Raw genomic sequence first — 18,664 nt, 5'->3', positions numbered from 1 at the left:
TGCCTATGTTACTTATGCAACGGATCAATAAGATTGCTAGTACGCATAGACAATGAGGCAATCAGAGAAAAACATAGCAATGAAACATGTAAACACAACAGGGTTAATAAGTAGTTCAACCAATACTCCTGGGCTATGTCTCCTGGTCCAGCCTTCAGTGGTGGCCTCTCTATTATGTTTTCAAGCAGTGTTTTACAACAGTGAACTCAAATTGAGTCTCACTTAATAGATATAAGTCAGTAGAACTGGAGTACACAGACTCTCCTTACTGAACTCGACCTCTGAGGGTCACAGTGGTATGACAGCATATGTCGAGGAGTTTGCTTGAACCTCTCAAGCCTTTTGGAGTACACAGACTCTCGGACTCTACTCTGGCTCTGTCTGGCTCGATGCTGCCTTCAGGTCAGCTCGGCTACTACTCTCTGCTCTTAGCTAGCTTCGTATAACTAACTCCTGTCACTGCTTTTCTATTTGTCTTCTCGGTTTCTGCCTCTTTTTCCTGTCCTCTGCTTCTATCAGTTCATGGCTTTAAAGCCAGTCTGTTCTTTCGACTGTTCGTTTCCTCTTCCCGGCCTTCTGGTTTCCTACCCTCTATCCGTTCGAAATCCTCTGCTCTGCGTCATCATCACCGGGTAACGCCTCGCAGGGAGGTGGCCACCTGTTTGCCAACGAACTAGGTGTCAGATTCCTTGAATCATATTTGAATGGCCATTTATTCCGTTTGCTTCAAGATTGCCAGCAAACATGAATCGTCTGTCAACTCATCGTCCACGTCGGACTCCAAAACCCATTGAATCTTGCTTTTTGATTGGTCAAATCCAGTCAGTCATCAAGACGCATCTCCGCCGTCAATCTGGGACCCCCAGATCCTACGGTTGTCCTTTATATCGGGCAGGTAAGTCGCACGACGTTTCCCGTCCGATGTGGGCGGTTTTATCTCTCATCCGCCAGACGCGTGTCACATCGGGTGGGACTCAGTCAAAACTGCTCACTGCATCAAAGCCTTCCTATATCCTGCCGGTTTGTGGAATCCCGCTTTACAGAACCGAAAACATTACTTTTCCGCTTTTCATAGCAATTTCAGATCCGGGCACTTCGAGGCTTTCCTTCACTGAGGGAGACGCCCTGCGATACGCGATTAGTGCTAATCGCATATCAGAAACCACCCCCGTTGCTGGATTTGATCTCCCAATTTGCCAGTTTTGCGCCATCACGCGTTCACCATGGGCCAACGATATGCGCGCTCGACTGAGGGTCCTCGTTGCTCCGCTTTGGCCACAACTGTCACTATTACGAGGATTCTTTCTGATAGCTTTGATTTTACTTGGACTTGAATCTTTTATCATAATTGAAACAGTCATGAAAACTTAGAGAGTGTTTTAGGATCCAATTCGGATCAGTTGGCAATGAAAACAATGGCCCTTGTGTACATTTCAGCATTTCTCCATAAAATGGAAACGTTGTCTTCAGACACATTTCCTGTACAATTCATATACTGGACCTGTAATTTAGTACAATATCCCGGGCACCTCTGCTAATCTTCATCAGTTTTGACAAGCTTATTTCCTCTTATAGTAAATAATCTATTTTGGGATTATTCCCTAATGAATTAAATGTTCTCCTAGTAAATGATTCTTGTAGTAAATGATTCTAGTTACAATGATTTTTGATTCAGCATTTTCCATGTTAAAAATAGCTTTCAGAATTTCCTATTTATCCAAAATTTGTGGTTAATTTGACATGTTTGCAAAGTATGTTTTAATTAAAGAAACAGACTAAAATATAAAATGATGCTGGCAGAGAAAACAATGGCCCTGGTGTACATTTGAGATTTTCTCCATAAAATAGAAACGTTGTTTTCAGACACATTTCCTGTACAATTCATATATTGGACCTGTAGTTTAATGCACATAAACCAAAGTAATATGTTCTTTGGAATTTACAAATCACCAGGTCCTGCGCATTGGAGTTGTAATTACACTACAAATGCAATGTCAAGTGCTCAATAGCCAGCTCTGATCAACAACATACGTTTAGAATGTAGTATTGCCTCAAAACTGCATTAAGAATCGTCTCGACCTTAAAACATTAAGGTAATGTTTGCTGTGGGAACTAAATCAACCAGACCAATGACTGGTTTACAATGAAAAAACAAAGCAATAGCAAACATACAATCCCCCATCCATAATACTGCAACCACAGTGCCGGATGACGTCTGTTTCCCTTCCATACAAAAAGATTATACAAGTGAACCCATAGGGTTACCACCAATATCAAGACATATGGCCCAGCAATCTTAATAATCTCTCATGCAAGGACCATAGACAGGTATCCGTATGTATGGAATCTGCTTTTCATCGAATCGACTCTCTAATGCTTCACAGAAAGAACAGACATCCTTCCCAGATTCATGTCCTCTGTAAAAGAATCCCTGACCTGTTTCAAACCTGCCAAGAAATTTTTAGGCCACAGAAAATAGTCATATTCATTTTCTGTTGCTCCACGACTATTTTTTCTGCAATTTTCGTCTCTTCAGTGCTCTCTCCCTCTCTGCCCTTTCTTCTGCCTCAATTAATGCCAACTCCCTTTCATCTTCCTCCCTAGCAATTCTTTCACTGCAAATGTAACCATGAAAAACACACTTAATACCACGTTTGAATGCTTCTTTAGCAACAAATAAATTTACATGTAGAAAAGTAAACTGCCCCTCTAAGAAATAAAACATGAAACTAATCTACTCCGTAAAGAATGGAACTAAATATTACCTTCTTCTCTCTTCAGCTAGTATTCTACTAAATCCAACCTCCATGTCACGGTCATCTTCATCATCCATATCACTATACTTATTTGGATTATACCTGAAAGTATTAAGCACTCGTTAGGACCACATATATGAAAGCCAAGCAGACAATATCATAAAACCACAGTACCAAAGGCCAGATTTCAATCATGTTAATAGTATTTCATCAAGGAAAGGTAAGACATTACCCAAACATCTGTCTGATCATGCTACTAACATTGCCACCATCTTCAAGATCATAGTCATCATCTACAGGCCTCCTCTTCTTGGGTCGACCATAATGCGATTCACGAGACAAGGGGGCTTTTTCCGGCTTTACCTGTAAGGCAAAGAAATGAAATTACAAAATTGCAATCAGACAGACATTGAAATGAAATGCAGAATGCTCAAACAAAGAAGTTCATAACTGTAACAGAATTGGTCAAACCTGAGACTTTGGCAGTAGTTTCGGTGCCGGTCTTGGTGCTGGTTTTGGTGTTGGTTTGGGTGAAAGTTTTGTCTCCATCTTTTGCACTGGTTTGGACAATGACTTCGCCATTACTGTAGGCTTTCTTTGCTCCACTTGGAATGTTTGCGATGGAGCCTTTATAGGAACAGTCTTCTGCATATTTGTAGGCTGAGAGCCTGATAAACGCTGTTGATCCTTCCCACTTTTACTAGCATTTAATAAAGGTTCCTTTTTCTTAATAGTATCTGAGTTTACACCCTTCACACCATTACTCCCAGAATTTACAGTCTTTGTTCCGTTCCTCCCGGGTTGACACAAGGAACCATTGGTCTGAATAACAGAACGCCCTGATCCAGATCCCGGCTTGCCTGCCTGATTCTTTGCATTAGATGATCCTTTCAGATTGGGTTGCGGAGATATTGTTTGTGAACCAGGCTTGATAGACATTTGTCCAGAAGGTTTTACAATGCCTTTAAATTCCTTGGAAGAGGAGACTGGCTTACTGGATACTACAGGTTTCTTTAATGCCCCAACTGAATTTTTCCCAATTGGTTGTTTTTTCTGAGCATTATCTGTTAAAGTCAATTATTTCAGTGATTCTTTAAAAATGCTTAAGCCAAAAACAGCAGGTTAATCTCAATAATTATAAAACTGAACTTACCTGGTATGGATTTCGTAACAGAATTAAGATCAGATGTGGACCCTTTATCAAGAACAGGAATTTCAGCATTATCAGAAAAGAGGAAGGAATAGTCCCTGGTTGCTTTTAATTGCTGTGCTTTTGTCTTGGTCTGCAAGAGAGATCCTCCAGTAAATACAGGCATAGACAAATTTTGTGCAAAAAGACTTTTACACAAACCATACAATAGCTGTTTGCCTCTGGGAATGCAATAAATCTTAGACTTGCCATTAAAAACAGTTTAACACAATAGACACACTAAATTCTAAGAGTTATGACTGTATTCTAGTTCTCTTCTATACCTCATCAACAACCTTGCGTGGAGGTGGTTCTTTTTCTTCAAAGTTTGTATCCGATTCAGGTTCAGATATTCCCTAGAACCGAAATGCAAAAAAAATCAGTGAAAAGCCACGAACTCACTGTGACACAAATCAGATTTAAGGGTAAATGCAAAAAAGCAAAACCAACATCTAAAAACTTTTTACATATGTTCATAAGCAAAAGCAAGGAGAGTTCTGCAAAATACTTTTGGGTCCTCCTTGGAAGCCTTAGCTGCAATACAATTAGCTTCTTTCCTTGCACGTGTTTCTACAATAACTCTTCTGGCAACCACTATTTCAGAAGGGCCAAAGAAAGAACCATAGCTGCAATAAAGGAACTTTTCATTACAATGTAAACTAGTTTCTGAAAAACACTAGTACCCTTCATACAAACATGAAAGTCCAAGCACACTGTTTAAACTTACTCATCATTGTTTGAGAGCTTTTTCTTTTGAGCATTTTCCAAATAAAATTGATCAGAAAGCTTTTGCTTCAGTTTCTGCCTCAATTTCTGCCGCTCAACTTCTTTTAATTTTTCTCTCCTCTGTAAATACTCCTGGCGTTCCCTGACCGCAACAGGATCTTCTTCTGGTTCTGACTTCTCATACTGTCCTTCCTCCTGATCATCCTCATCTTCATACTCTTCTTCGTCTTCTCCCTCTTCCATTTCTTCTGGTTCAACATCTTCATCTAAAATATTTGAATAATCTCTGTTCTTCCTATAGAAGTCCTGAAAATTATCAAATGCGCATTGTTGCACTTTTTCAAAGGCAGAGCAAAACTCAAAACCAGTTTAGCAATAAAAGCCAAGTGACTTTGATTGAACAATACAATAAGTGATACTTACAAATCTATCACGGCCTGCCATATACTTTCCAAGTAGTTTCACAGCTAGCTCAAAAAAGTTTCCTGAGAACAATTTCAAGACATTAATACAGTATAACTAACATTAGGTTGACAGTTCATAGCATGTACAAACATGGTATGTCGAGACATGCACTTAGTATTGCATTAAATAGCAATAGGAATATAAACTGAACTTTCATATTACTTATGAGTACCACTGATATGTATATTTGTCTTCAACCAGCATACATGGCTAATTTGACATGTCCAATTTATGCAAGAAATGAACGACTCAAACTTGCAACCACACAATGTTTGTTAATGCATATTATCAATAAAAGTGGATAAGCCGCTCTGAGCATAGACATACATAACAACTCTGCCACAAGGATTATAGCTCATTTGGTTGAACCACAGCCCAAGTCAAATATTTGTTAATGCATATCATTAAGAAAAGTGGGTAAGCAGCTCTGAGCACAAAACGACCCTGCCATAAGGGTTATAAGCTCATTTGGTTGAACCAGAGCACAAGGCAGGTTACAGTTCAAGAGGCCATAGGTTAAAACCAAAGTCAGTAGATTCCCCCAACGGTCACCGGGGGGATTCCACATGGTGGTGGCATTGAGACTACTATGTGGCCAGACAGATCACCCAAATAGTGGTTCATCTAATATTCTGGTACTTCTTCCCCTGGTCTTGTAAAGATATAGAAGGCATTCAATATTTGTACATGTAAAATTTGCACTGCTAGATTCTATAAAAATGAAAGAAAGGATAATCCAACGTATCACACAAACCCTATAAAACAAACACTCTCAACGGTATGCAAGGCATTCAATAGCATATTTGTACAGGTAAAATATGCAGTATTGGAGAGTATAGAAATGAAAAAAGGGATAACATACCACACAACCCATAGAAAACAACCGCTATCCATTTCTAAGGATTGCATTATATGTGTGTCCATTTCTATAAAATGTTGTTTCAATTTTAGTTGGTCCTATCACCCTAAAAATAGCTGTACTTTGAGCCCATTTCTATGGATTGCATTATATGTGTGTATATTTCTATTAAATATTGTCTCCATGTTAGTTGGTCCTATCACCCTGAAAAAATCGCTGTACTTAGTGGAGATTTCCACTGTTATTCATATTTGTCAAAAAAAAATTAGAGACAAATTGTGTAGTAGATTAAACCTGTCAGACATTTCTGGTGGACACTCCACCCATCATCATCAGGGACCAGAAAGCTAAAAGATGATAGCTGAAGTGTTCACTTGAAATGTCGGACAGGGTGAATCCACTACACAGTTTGTATCCAATTTTTTTGGAAAACAGCTGTACTTTTGTAGCAATGCTCAAAATTCAACCTCCCCTACTTCAGACACACTTAGTTGTATAATTTGCTAAACACTACTTATAGCCTTTGAAGGAATAGATTGAGATATAGGTATGCTTTGAAGATTACTTCAACATTGTGGAGACAATTACCATTGATAAATTCATTATTTGTGCACTTGCACAAAGTTCATAATTCATGTCAAAAACCTAGCCACTACCAAAAATTGATTGTCTTGTACCTTCCACATTCTTTATCCATTAGTCCCACAATCTTGAGCCAGAAACAACTTAATAACCATTGATTGATGACTTGCAGCAAATGCTTAGCATCACTTGGCATTCAAAATTAATTTCTATTAATTTCAACCTAAAAGCAAATGATTCCATCCCGCCAAACATAAGGAAACTACATAAAAGGGCATAGTTGATGAAATAAAAATAGACTTTAGTGCCCCCGAGGAGCCTTGGACCTTCAAAAAAGGTTGTCATGGGAGGAAGAAATTCCTCTCCCTTATGGTCGAGCCTGCTTGCGCACCCTATGGAGCTTAGAAATGAGATATTGATGGCCCAACCCCCTACGGACCTTAACAATGAAATACCCCAGCCCGGGAAGAGAGATATATCGGTATGTTACCAGCCTAAAAGCATTCGTTCAATTTTGCCGAATAGAGGGAAAGCACCTAACCCAGCTTGTTTGGTAACCTCTGGATAGAAAGGTTTTATCCACCTCTCCCCGAGCTCCATTCAAGAGGTGGAGGGTTAATCCGCTGGATCAGAAGGAGTTTGCTTCGACCAAGGAAAGAAAGGAATGGTACGCAAGATCCCAAAAGAAATAACTGGAATCTGAAACGCAGCATCTAGAATATGAGATGAGTAGCATTATACCTGCCCTTCCTCCTCTGAAACGCAGCATCTGAATTGACGGCTCTTAAAAAACACCCGCTTGAGTGAGCTCGCCCCGGCAGATCAATTCTGTGAGTGAGTTATACTCATCCTTCCGGACAGGAAACACATATGGCACTAAGTTACTAGGATAGAAACCCCCTACTAAAGATATAGGGTGCGGCTCCAGCCACTCCTCCCACCGCATTTCGAGTTGACTGATGTCTACGAATAACCACCCCTCTCGGCCTCCTCTCCATGCCCGGGGCAAGCTGAGGGCCTTCGCCGAAGAAATTCATAATCATTCAAGACTGCGACTATACCAACCATATGATGATGTACCTTACGTTATTGGTGCCTCCGGGCTTCTGGGTTATCAAGGTAACGCGCCATCAAATGAAGACAGAAACACTACTCCGTCACGGGTTATGAATCCCTCTTCATTCGAGATGCGCTATCAACGCCAATGACCGTGAAAATGACCGAAGAAAGGCCTTGGCCTTGCGTGTGGTTGTGAGCAGTGAGCAGGATCTTTGACGATGGGTCAGCTGAATCAGTAGGGTAAGCTCGGTTAATTGGCATGGGATCTATATCTACCATGGGGTGGTTACCTGGATCAATTGGTTCAACTACAATAGGTGTTGCCCACTCCGCCTTCGCTGGATGATCAAATGTCTCTTTCTCTGCTATCTATTTTTCTCAAGTTTCTTCTGACCTAGCTATGGGCAGTACTACTTAAGGGCTTTTAGATTTATACCGAACAGTTGCTAGCTCTAGAATTGGTGAATCAGCTGGCTCCGGATCCCGATCCCAATCTATAACTGGTGGCTATGGATCTGCGACTGGATTTGCATATGGAATCTGTAACTAGCTTTGCCACTTGGTCTACCGGATCCAGGACTGGATATGGACTCGAGCGAAGGTCTAAGTGGATATTTGATCTACACTGATGTGGTGGGCCGCTGCAGGGTAGGGTTAGCACATTTACTGCTTATGGAACTATAGATATTTCCAGCTAATATAGTACTCAACAGGATTGTCGGTAGGAGTCCCAGTCATTGGTCTGCTAGTGTAGCACGGATCCGTACCCTTCTCCATGTCAAAATGAAGCACTGGTAAAGAGCCCGTCCCAATAAACACACAGACCATACATACGTCCCGCCCGGAAATGAATGACCTTAAGAATCTAAGGTATCTGGTCTCTCTCGTGCTTTCTATTCGGTCTTCTAGCCTTTACATAATGACTTCTTTCGGTTGTGGTGCCGGCAGCAAGCTCTCGAAATGGCAGGGATGGTGGTGAGCGATGTGCAGGCAACCTTGCTTCTGTGGGATACATTTGGTAAACTATCTCTGGATAACTTGGTTCAACGGTGTTTTGAAGCAGCTTTTTTCATTTGAAATAAGACCTCTTAGACCCTTAAATCTCTGTCTGTCCATCCTTATCTATCTATCGCTCCTAATGCCCCTTGTAATAAAAGACATAAAGCTTTCTATGGGGAATGATAGGTCTATGGCTATGGGGAATGATAGGATTAGATGGCATTTTAACCTCGATTAACTATCTTCTCGGCCTCCAAGAAAAATCAGTTCCTTTATGGGGCAAGAGCTCATGGAACTCTCTCAATAAACCACTTCACGACTTAAACATAAGAAAAATCGCTTTGTGAGTATGTAATTGTTGAAAAAACGCAAGCAAATTATTCACAATCATAATTCGAAAATCAGGAGCTACCCTTCTACCTTCTGCTTAGTCTTCAATCAATTCTTCAAATGAAGAATGACATTTGCCTACAAACCAGTAGGATTTTGAACTTTTGATATTAATTACTGTCGGGATCAAGAGGACTTTCAGCCTGTGCTACCACAAATGACTCCACCACTCAAGGTGATCAATGATGTGTTTGACTTGGAAAAAGCTCGAGAAGATGTCACAGCCAGTGTCCCCACCTGATTGCCCCTTGGGGAAAAGTAAGTTAGGCAGAAGATGGTTCATCCAGAAAAGAAAAGGAACCCAATATCTTTTGTCAAATCTCATGGTCAGTTAGAATCGGGGTTTCCAAAGACATCAGCAGTTTCAAAGCAGTATGCTTCTTAGCCTGCTAAGAATGGTCACACAGTATGACCCTTTGATTGAGGAACCTAACGAAGGTTGCCTCACCCTCGCTTTGCAAATTGACCAGCTAAGTCACCTGACACGGGGATTCGGGACACGTAGGATTCGAGATTCGTGGTGTCGGATTCGGACACGCTGACCCCCCGGAACAGGACACGTTAGGACACGTTATATATTATTTTATCAAAAAAAAAAATATATATATATATATAAAATATACATATATATTAAAAATTAGATATTATCATATTTCTTACACAAATTTTAATTAATGATACAAATTTATTGATTTCAAACATAGATCTTCATCTATAGCTATTAGCATGCATAGTACATACAAAATTCAAATAAATGTCAGTGGTACTGGTCACATAAATGATAAATCTATTAAAAATTTAAATCATGATTCATAAATCATAACTGAAAGACAACTTACAACTACAAGATAGTAAGATAAACACACTGACAACTGTAGTTTTCTCATTAAGTCATCAAATCAAAATGTGTTACATAGGTAGTGTTGGTGCAATGCCAATGGCAAATAGAAATAGAAAATATAAAACAACTACAGGTATACAAGCCTCAAGGCATCAATCAGCATCAGAATCAGCATCACTGTCCCCATCATCATGGTCCCCACTGCTCTCCTCTGCATCCTCCTACTCCCCTGTATCCATAGTCGCCTCTGCATCTGCTGGTATGGAGGTTGACCCCTCTAAGTCATCAAATCTAACAGGCTCTAGCACTGGATCATTGAGATCCATGTTGGCCAATGCCAACTCAACAGTCGTGTCCAGACCCATATCATCAGGAACAGTGTTACTTGGGAGCGGGAGCGAAAGCGAGGAGCGGGAGCGAAAACAGGAGCGGGAGCGACATATTCAGAAGCTCTTGGTTTGGTGCTCTTGATTAAATACGAATTCCATACCCTAATACATGACATAATTCAATGGAAACATTGCAATCCCCCAATCCTAAAATCCTGAAAAACTGTAAGTTTGCTGGATTTTGAATGAAATCTAAAATTCTACTTTCTCCATATGAAATCCAATGAGGTCGGAACCACTCTCAAACATCCTGAGTCATTTCATGGTAATGTTAAAAATTTAAGTAAAAGGATGAAAATGAATATTAAGGAGAATGTCACTTTTACTTTAAGAATTTAACATTACCATGAATAGCATATCAATACTAGGGCCTAGACTTGATCATGAAGCTGCCAAAATGCTCTACTCCTTGCTGCAACAGCACAAATCACTTGCCAACAGCACAAATCACTTGCCAAATGAAAATATTAATGAGCAAACATGCCCTTTTCATTCCCGCACTGAGCTTAGCGAGTCCTGGAAATAGGACACGTGTCCCAAAATCGCGACACACTTTTGAAAATCGTGACACGACCTCGGATTCGACGTGTCGGAAACGGACACGACGTGTCATATGATTTGGACACGAATCCGGACCGAATCGTGTCGGATTCGCTGGATTCGGGATTCGTAGGGGGTTTAGGACGAATCCGGTGACTTAGTTGACCAGGCTATACGAAATATTTTTTTGTGCCTTATGGCTTGCTTATCAATAGCCAGACGTATAAGTAACATTTTGTAGCAGATCTAGTCTAGGGATTGATAGGAAAATATCATTACCCTCTATCTGATTTACAGAGTCTGGGGATGAGTAAATTGTCTAATAACAAACCCCAGATCAAATAAAACTCAGCAGAATGTCTTGTATATCAATCTTGTTTCAATGTAGATTTTATTTATCTACCAAAAAGAAGAGAAAAGGACAATGAATCCAGTATCATGTCAAGCATGTTGACCAAGTGGTTAAATCAAAGCACTTACAATGCTCAAACCCTGGTTCAAAACCCTCCAAATACATGTTTTTGCTTTACTGCGACCGACATAGTTAACTACTGCATCTAAGACCGGATAGATGTCCCAGAGATGTCGACGGCCCATGGATGGGGCAAATCTCAACAGACAGGTGGATTTCCTAGGTGAATTTCATCGAATACATACCCCTACGTCATAGCATTTTAGCCCAAGGAAAAGTCCACTTCGTTATCAAAAGACAGTTTACCAGCCAAAATACCTAATGGAGGGATACCAGCCCCTTGATTAAAAATCGTCTAACCACTTAACAAAAAATGAAGGGGATATCAAACCCAAAAATATAAAAGGAAACGATGTGTTTGCAGCCCCAAAATGGGGTTTCAAGTCCATGACTGAGTTTTAATGAATTCTGGGTGTATGTTCAATGGTTTCAAGGGTGGCTTCACACAAGGGTTTGAATGACTCCACAGCAATCGAACTCTACCAAATCATGCACTAACAAATCACACGCATTACCGTTAAACCAAAAACCCCCCATTATAACATACCATGAACACACTGAAAGTTTTGTTAAAGAGCAGCATGTACTTATTTTTCTACAGAGATCAGACATTTAACGACCATAATACGTGGGATCCATGAAACAAAATTCATAAGAACTTCTAAATAAGTAATCAAACCAACTGGTTAAACCAAAAAAAATCGGCTATTCATGGTACCTTTTAATTCTTCAGTCGATTCTGATTCCTGGCAAGGCAAATCGAACCCCTAACCGCGGTCGATTATTTCCATCAGAGAGGAGAAATAGCAGCAGCAAATCGACCGATGACAGAGAGGATAATAATAGTGCTGCCCAACCAAACAAACTCACAATTTGAGGAAAATAAACTCAAATTGTGAGAGAAAAATAAACTCGCAATTATTTCCTTCCTTGAAGGAATATATATAGGACTTTCATTTTTTCCCTTCCTGTAAGTTAACTTACTGGAAGTTAATTTACAATTTTCAACTGTTAGTTTAAAAGGATTATTTTCAATGGTAGAAATCGGAAGCTTTTTCTTAACGGATAAAGTTTAATTTCAGTGAACATTAAGGAGGTAGCTAAAGAAAATTTGGATGCGTGGAATATGTGGTATATTTGATAAAACATGTAAACATGTTATGTAAAATATTATAAAGTTTTTAGATTAATTTTTTAATCTATTCATGTTTACGTTAGGCATGTTGCAATTAGTAGTATTTATAGTGGTATTGGACAAAATCAATCTTAATGGTAGTAGACAAATTAGTGGTATGTTGATCATGTTCTTGATGATGAACTCATGTTTATGTTAGGCATATTGTAATTAGTAGTATTTATAGCGGTAGTGGACAAAATCAATCTTAATGGTAGTAGACAAATTAGTGGTATGTTGATCTTGTTCCTGATGATGAACTTAGATAGAGGTTCGAAACACGTGGACCCTAAGTTTTCTATGTGATTTCTTGGGTTAAAATCAATCTTGTATCACACAAGTATGAGACCATCTCAATTGTCAATTACACTAGTTATGACAAATAAATGAAATTAATTTAACATCTAGTTTTTGCAATGTTTCTAATAATAATAAATAATATAATATAACATTAAAATATAAATAAAAGATAATAATAATAAATATGGAAAAGAATATAATAATAATAAATAAATAAAATAATAAATAATAAACTGGAGTTCTAAATAACTATATATAACAGTAAATTATTAAAATAGTAAGAATAAGTAAGTGAAAAAAAAAAAGAATGAAATAAGAAAGAGTTAAATTACGAGAAATTATTAAATTAAGTAAATTTTAAAATAAAGAAATAAAAGTTGCATGTTGACACATAGAATGTGTGCATGTAGAGCCCTTTCCATTTTTTGGTCAACAAAGGATTCCTGGCAGTAGTACATTGATTGAGGGCTCGGGGGTGGCCATCTGTAGAAAGATTATGTGCACTTGAGCCTATGGTTGGGTCGAGAGTCGTCCCCAAAATCTTTGTTGTAGTTAGAAAAATTCAAAGAGAATTCAATTCCAAAAACATAAATACGGAATATATAATTTAAAAGGATTCAACTACAAAAACATATATATATAATTTTTGAGCCACAAATATCAAATTCAATTTGTTTAGAGAATCGTAAAAGAGTAATGATTTTCTTTTTACTATGGATAGATTTACATGAAAATGAGATCAATTATTTAATGTAGAACATGATAATTTTTTAGTTGTGTTAATGTTTTTATATTTATTTATTTCTAATTTTATTATTTAAATTATCTTTTAATGAACTAAATCAAAATTTTAACCCAAGAGTTAGCTCAACCGGTCAAAGCAATGCCTTGCCATACAGAAGGTCACAAGGTCGAATCTACCCGACAGTGCTTCAGGTCAGATTAGTACATGGGCCGAGGGGACTCCAATAGTATACATTGTCGTGATGCACCTCCCTGGACTTCTCTTTGACCTTTTGTCCACTTGAATGTGTATTCGTGGCTATCGTGTAAAAAAATAAAAATATGAAATTGATTATAAAATATTGTGGAAAATATAAAAAAATAAAAATATGAAATTGATTATAAAATATTGTGGAAAATAAAAACATCACGTGTAAAAATATGAATTGTGTCTAAAATTTTGTTTTTGAAATAATTTGATATTTAGAAAAGTAATTATAGTTGTATGATAAATAAATAAATAAAGAATTAGTTTAAATAAGGTTAGGGATAATAAAGCTTGTGTCTAAAATTTGGTTTTCAAGGAGTTTGTTATTTGGAAAAGTAATTCTAATTATATAATAAATAAATAAAAAGAATCACTTTAAATATTAATGATAAATGTTATGTAAAATATATATTAATATATAGTATAAAAATGAATAGAAATTTATAAGATTTGGCTTCATCCAATTAATAAACTGAATGAAAGGGCTTGAATTTGTTTAATTATTATTAAATTACTATGTTGAAATGGGTAATGAAGGTTGAATTTCTTTAGTTAATATTAAGATATTATCTTAGGATTGATAAGTTATTATTCTATTTTATTATTTATTAGAAGTATGTTGTAATATTTCATTGTATGAAGGTTTATAAAATTATTATTTATAATATTTATGAGTGTAGTATTTGATTTGATAAGAAATTTGAGTGTAAATTAATAACTCATGAAGAATTATTTGAATATTAAAAAAAAGGAAAAAAAAAATGAAAAGATGAAATAAAAGAAGAAAAAATGCAAGGAGATCATATTTGATTACTTGCATTGGAGAAGTGAATAAACAAAAACCTAGTAATAATGATGTGAATTAGTTGGTTAAGTAAGATGGAGTGATTGAAATTTTGGATTCATGGTGAATATTGGTAGTTTTTTGGTTGACTTTTCTCTAAGGATGTAGCCTCTTGAGGAAGGAAAGAATGGTAATGGAATCCTAGCTATGAACATTAGGAAGGGGTCATCCAATATGAAGTAACTTTCGAGACTAATAATAGGCTGAATTTGCCAAGTTACATGTGCAAACTAGGTGTGGAAAATCATATTTGAGTGAATTCGGGTGGGTTATGCACAAATTGATTGTTTTGAAATTAATGTAAGTCGTGTGTATCTTAAAGATGTTGCATTAAAAAATGATTATAGGAATTGCATTGTCACTAATATCTTTATGTTTGCACTTCTTAAGAGACACACCTTTTAGAGTGATGCATTGTGGAAACTTAACGAAATATTGGAAGGTTGAAGTATTTTAAGCTTTTTTATATCCCAATGAGATGAGGACCAATCCACAACAAACTTTTCAAACTTATTTATGACGAGACTATGGGGTGATGATTACTATGAAAACCAATTAGGAATGATGTAATTTGGAAGTGAGAATTTAGTGATATAAATGAAAAGCGGTAATGTTTTCTTATCAAAAGTAAAATATTAGTACGATACACAATCCATAAAGAATTGGGAGTTTGATGTGGAAAATATTTAAAGTGGATGTGGGATATATTTAAAGTGCCTATAGAATAGAATTCAAGATGTTATGACTTTGTTTCGAGGATATCTCCTCTTAAAAAGGGGAAAGAAATTTATACAACATTGAAATAATAGTGCAAACAACTAGCATTGTGGAAAAATAAGTATAAGGAGATAAGGGTATTAAAATTGGAGTTGTCTATAGTGTGACTTTTTGGAGTTTCTGGTGCCTGAATCTAGTGGAAAAATTGCGGTCTTGATTTGTGTTATTTAAACTAGTTTTTTTTACTGTATATATGGATTCAACACCATGAAAAACCCCTAGGGCACTTCTATTGTGTAGGATTTACCCATCAATCTTGTGATTTTAATGAATTCAACCGGATTTTAGAAAAATTAAACCGGAAAAATCCACTGGAAATCCACCAGAGAAGCTTCCAAAAAGTCGCACTAAAGACAACTCCATCAAAATTTATTAAAAGAAAAAAAAGCTGGGTTCTAAGATTGATCCTTAATCTTAACGGTGTATGTTTAATGAAGTTATCTAAGAAGGAATGGCAAGAGAGGAACTTACAACTTTATTATTAATGATAATCAATGGTAGTCGCAGTGACCATGACCAACTTTGAATAATGAGATAAATAGAGAATAGTATTGGATAGATACTTAAGGGAATAAGCGGAAGTTTCACAAGCAAGCATAAGAAATTAGCAAGAAGTAATAAATTGTCCTAAAATATGATGGAAGATTTTGCAATAGGCATTGATAATAGTTAATAAAGTTAATGATCGTGATAATAATGAAGTCAATTAGATTTGTAGGAATTATGGTAACCTATGATTACATAATCCATGAATGTCTGCAGGATAGGAATAAAGAAACAAAAAATAGAAATTGGGAAGATTTTGTGAGCAGAAACTGGGAAAATGTCGTAGCATTAAGTTATTGTTTGCATGGTAACTCCAACATTAGTGATAGTTGAGCATGGTGCTAATGTGAATAACAAAAATATGAAATTTTAAGATTGGAGTAGTTAATTAAAGTTCATACAGTTCTTAAGGTGCATAACATTAAAGTGTGAAGGGAAATGTGAAAATGTAATAATGTCTACGACTAAATTATGGGATCTATCTCAAGTGGAATGTTCTCTTAAGGATAGTGATGAGTGGATTTAACAACATGATTGGTAAGGGTCATAGTGATGACCTACAAAATTTAAAAGTGTCAAGATTAGAATTTGTGAATACTTGTAATTGGTGAGAAATGACAAGTGATAAACTAGAAAAATGTTTTAAGGATAACGATTGTTTAACTTATGGAAAAGGAAGTAAACTAGGCAGATTAATGAGAAAACATTGAGCATGAAGCATACGAACATATGTTGTTGGAAATTCTATAATGATACTTCAAGAAGAATATGCACAAATTGATAAAAGAAGTGAGGTCAAGTAGTATTGAGATAAGAACTTTATGAGATAAGTAGGCATTTTGAGGATGTATAGTGATAATTACACAATGATGGATAAATTACTAGGGATCAAAAAACCCTCATGCAAGTTGATTAAGCAAGATAACAAACTTAAACAAATATGGCCTAGTGTATGTTTGTCATTAAGTAGAATTGTACTAGAATGAATAAGCAAAATATGTATAGTGATCATGGAACTTTAACTTGATATTGATGATTTAAATGATTGTACAAACGGTAATATCTTAACAATGAATTTCACTAAAATTTCCTTGGGGAAGGAAGAATATTTGATGAGAGATTAAGGCTCAAGATGATGAGGCTGATAGGAAATTTAACGATGTACTTAGATGAGTATACCTACAGTGTAAATGGCAAACTTCCTAATAGAAAGAGCAAAAAATGATTATTGAAAAGTAATTAGTGCCTTGATGAAAACATGACACTAATCATACTGATGAGATAACATAGATCCTAAAGGGATGTTGAATAATCTTAATTAATAGTTAGTATTCATTGTTTATATAAGTAAATGAAATTAATTCATGATAAGAATGCTTAAAGTGTATTGTTGCTCTATATTTGATAAGTATTGAGATGATTCTCATATTAATGATGTTTCATGATGTGATGGTATGTGGTAAATGGATATAATTCTGATAAGAGGTTAATGATGTATATGTGGTGCTTATTTATTTATTTGTCATGATAATGATGTTGAATGCTCATGATGGATATGACATGTATAAGGATCATGATGTTATAATATGATGTATATTGACATGTGGTTCATTTATTATGTGATGTCATGATATATATTTGATGCAAATATGTTGATGTTATAACTTATGAGGGTATTTTATGATGTGAAGCTGAAGATTTTACGACATGCAAGAGCATGCAGTTCTTCATTATTTATAATGTTATGATAACAATGATGTTATGTTATCAAGATGAAATGCAAGAGTGGGCATATGGATTATTTTCTTTGATATTATGATTATAACTAATTCATTGGTTGCATGTTGAGGTGTTGTGACTGACAGAAACTCCACAAATGGGTCGAGAGGGCCGATTTATTTGATGATCTCGTGGGAGCCCGTACCTGCGAGAGAGAATATGTAACACCATATGGGTTGGGGATAAATTCAATCAACACTACATATGCCAATGGGTCCTTTGTCTTGTATAGCTCTTGATGGATAGCTCTTGAGGGGCTATGGGACCATCTTAAGGAGGCTAAGTGCCTAATATTGTAGGCCAAGTGTCTGATATTGGATTGGGATGTTGAAGTCTGGTGGGGGTGTAAGGACTTCGATGTCTGGGGTTGTGCACCTTAGTGAGTGTGGAGGGAGTGGGCCAGTACGAGATGCACTAAGTCATTGAGTATTGGGACCAGATGTTTGCCTTGGGGCAAATGAGGTTTAAGCCTTAGGGGCAGTCATAGGCTATGGTATAGACCGATGAGGCTTATGCCTAGTTCTAAAAGTGGGAAAAATGACAAAGATTCCTTGGGATTTCTCGGGTGTTGTGGAAACTTTCGATGCCTATTGGTTATACTAGTTCAACAGAGGGTGTGGGGAAAACATGAAGTAATAAATAACTAAATAAAATAAAATGTTAAATGACTCAACTTAATTTCGGGACGAAGTTTCTTAAAGAGGAGGGAGAGTAGTAATTCCCCTAATAATAATATATATATATATATATATATATATATATAATATTAAAATATAAGTAAATAAATAATAAACACAAAGAAAAGATAATAATAGTAAATAATAAAGAGAAGATAATAATAATAAATAACGAGGAGAATATAATAATAATAAATAAATAAAATAGTAAATAATAAATTGGAGTTCTAAATAACAATATGTAAAAGTAAAATATAAAAATAGTAAGAATAAGTAAAGTTAACAAAAAGTAAAAAGGAATAAAATAAG

General features: G+C 36.4%; 1 protein-coding gene across 3 annotated transcripts; it reads right to left on the bottom strand.

Moving 5' to 3' along the window:
- Nucleotides 1–2,281: 2,281 nt before the first annotated feature.
- Nucleotides 2,282–12,204, bottom strand: LOC149225649 (uncharacterized). Of its 3 annotated transcripts, none has more exons than XM_089377234.1 (10): nt 11,986–12,204; nt 5,095–5,156; nt 4,673–5,006; nt 4,454–4,571; nt 4,230–4,301; nt 3,910–4,039; nt 3,228–3,820; nt 2,989–3,119; nt 2,766–2,858; nt 2,282–2,615 (listed from the first exon to the last, which is right to left on the bottom strand). In XM_089377234.1, exons 3-10 carry the CDS (start codon nt 4,912–4,914, stop codon nt 2,507–2,509), a joined length of 1,488 nt encoding a protein of 495 aa, XP_089233360.1. In that variant the 5' UTR covers nt 4,915–5,006; nt 5,095–5,156; nt 11,986–12,204; the 3' UTR covers nt 2,282–2,506. The 3 variants fall into 3 exon arrangements, with proteins under 3 accessions (XP_089233360.1, XP_089233359.1, XP_089233361.1); XM_089377233.1 differs by having other exon boundaries at nt 4,673–4,977; XM_089377235.1 differs by having other exon boundaries at nt 4,673–4,966.
- Nucleotides 12,205–18,664: the final 6,460 nt, after the last annotated feature.

This window comes from Pinus tabuliformis, chromosome J (genome assembly GCF_031772625.1).
Source record: "Pinus tabuliformis cultivar Carrire ecotype Pingquan chromosome J, CPIR1, whole genome shotgun sequence".
NCBI classification, from domain to species: Eukaryota; Viridiplantae; Streptophyta; class Pinopsida; order Pinales; family Pinaceae; genus Pinus; species Pinus tabuliformis.
This window is presented reverse-complemented; position numbering and strand designations above follow the sequence as displayed.

Bases quoted from the DNA above. Each gene is read 5' to 3' on its own strand.
- LOC149225649 (XM_089377233.1), bottom strand. From the start codon at position 5,115: ATGGCAGGCCGTGATAGATTT. The intron at 4,572-4,672 runs GTAAGTTTAAAC...CCTTTATTGCAG, and splicing joins AAGCTCTCAAACAATGATGA to CTATGGTTCTTTCTTTGGCC. The intron at 2,859-2,988 runs GTAATGTCTTAC...TAATACTTTCAG, and splicing joins ATGATCAGACAGATGTTTGG to GTATAATCCAAATAAGTATA.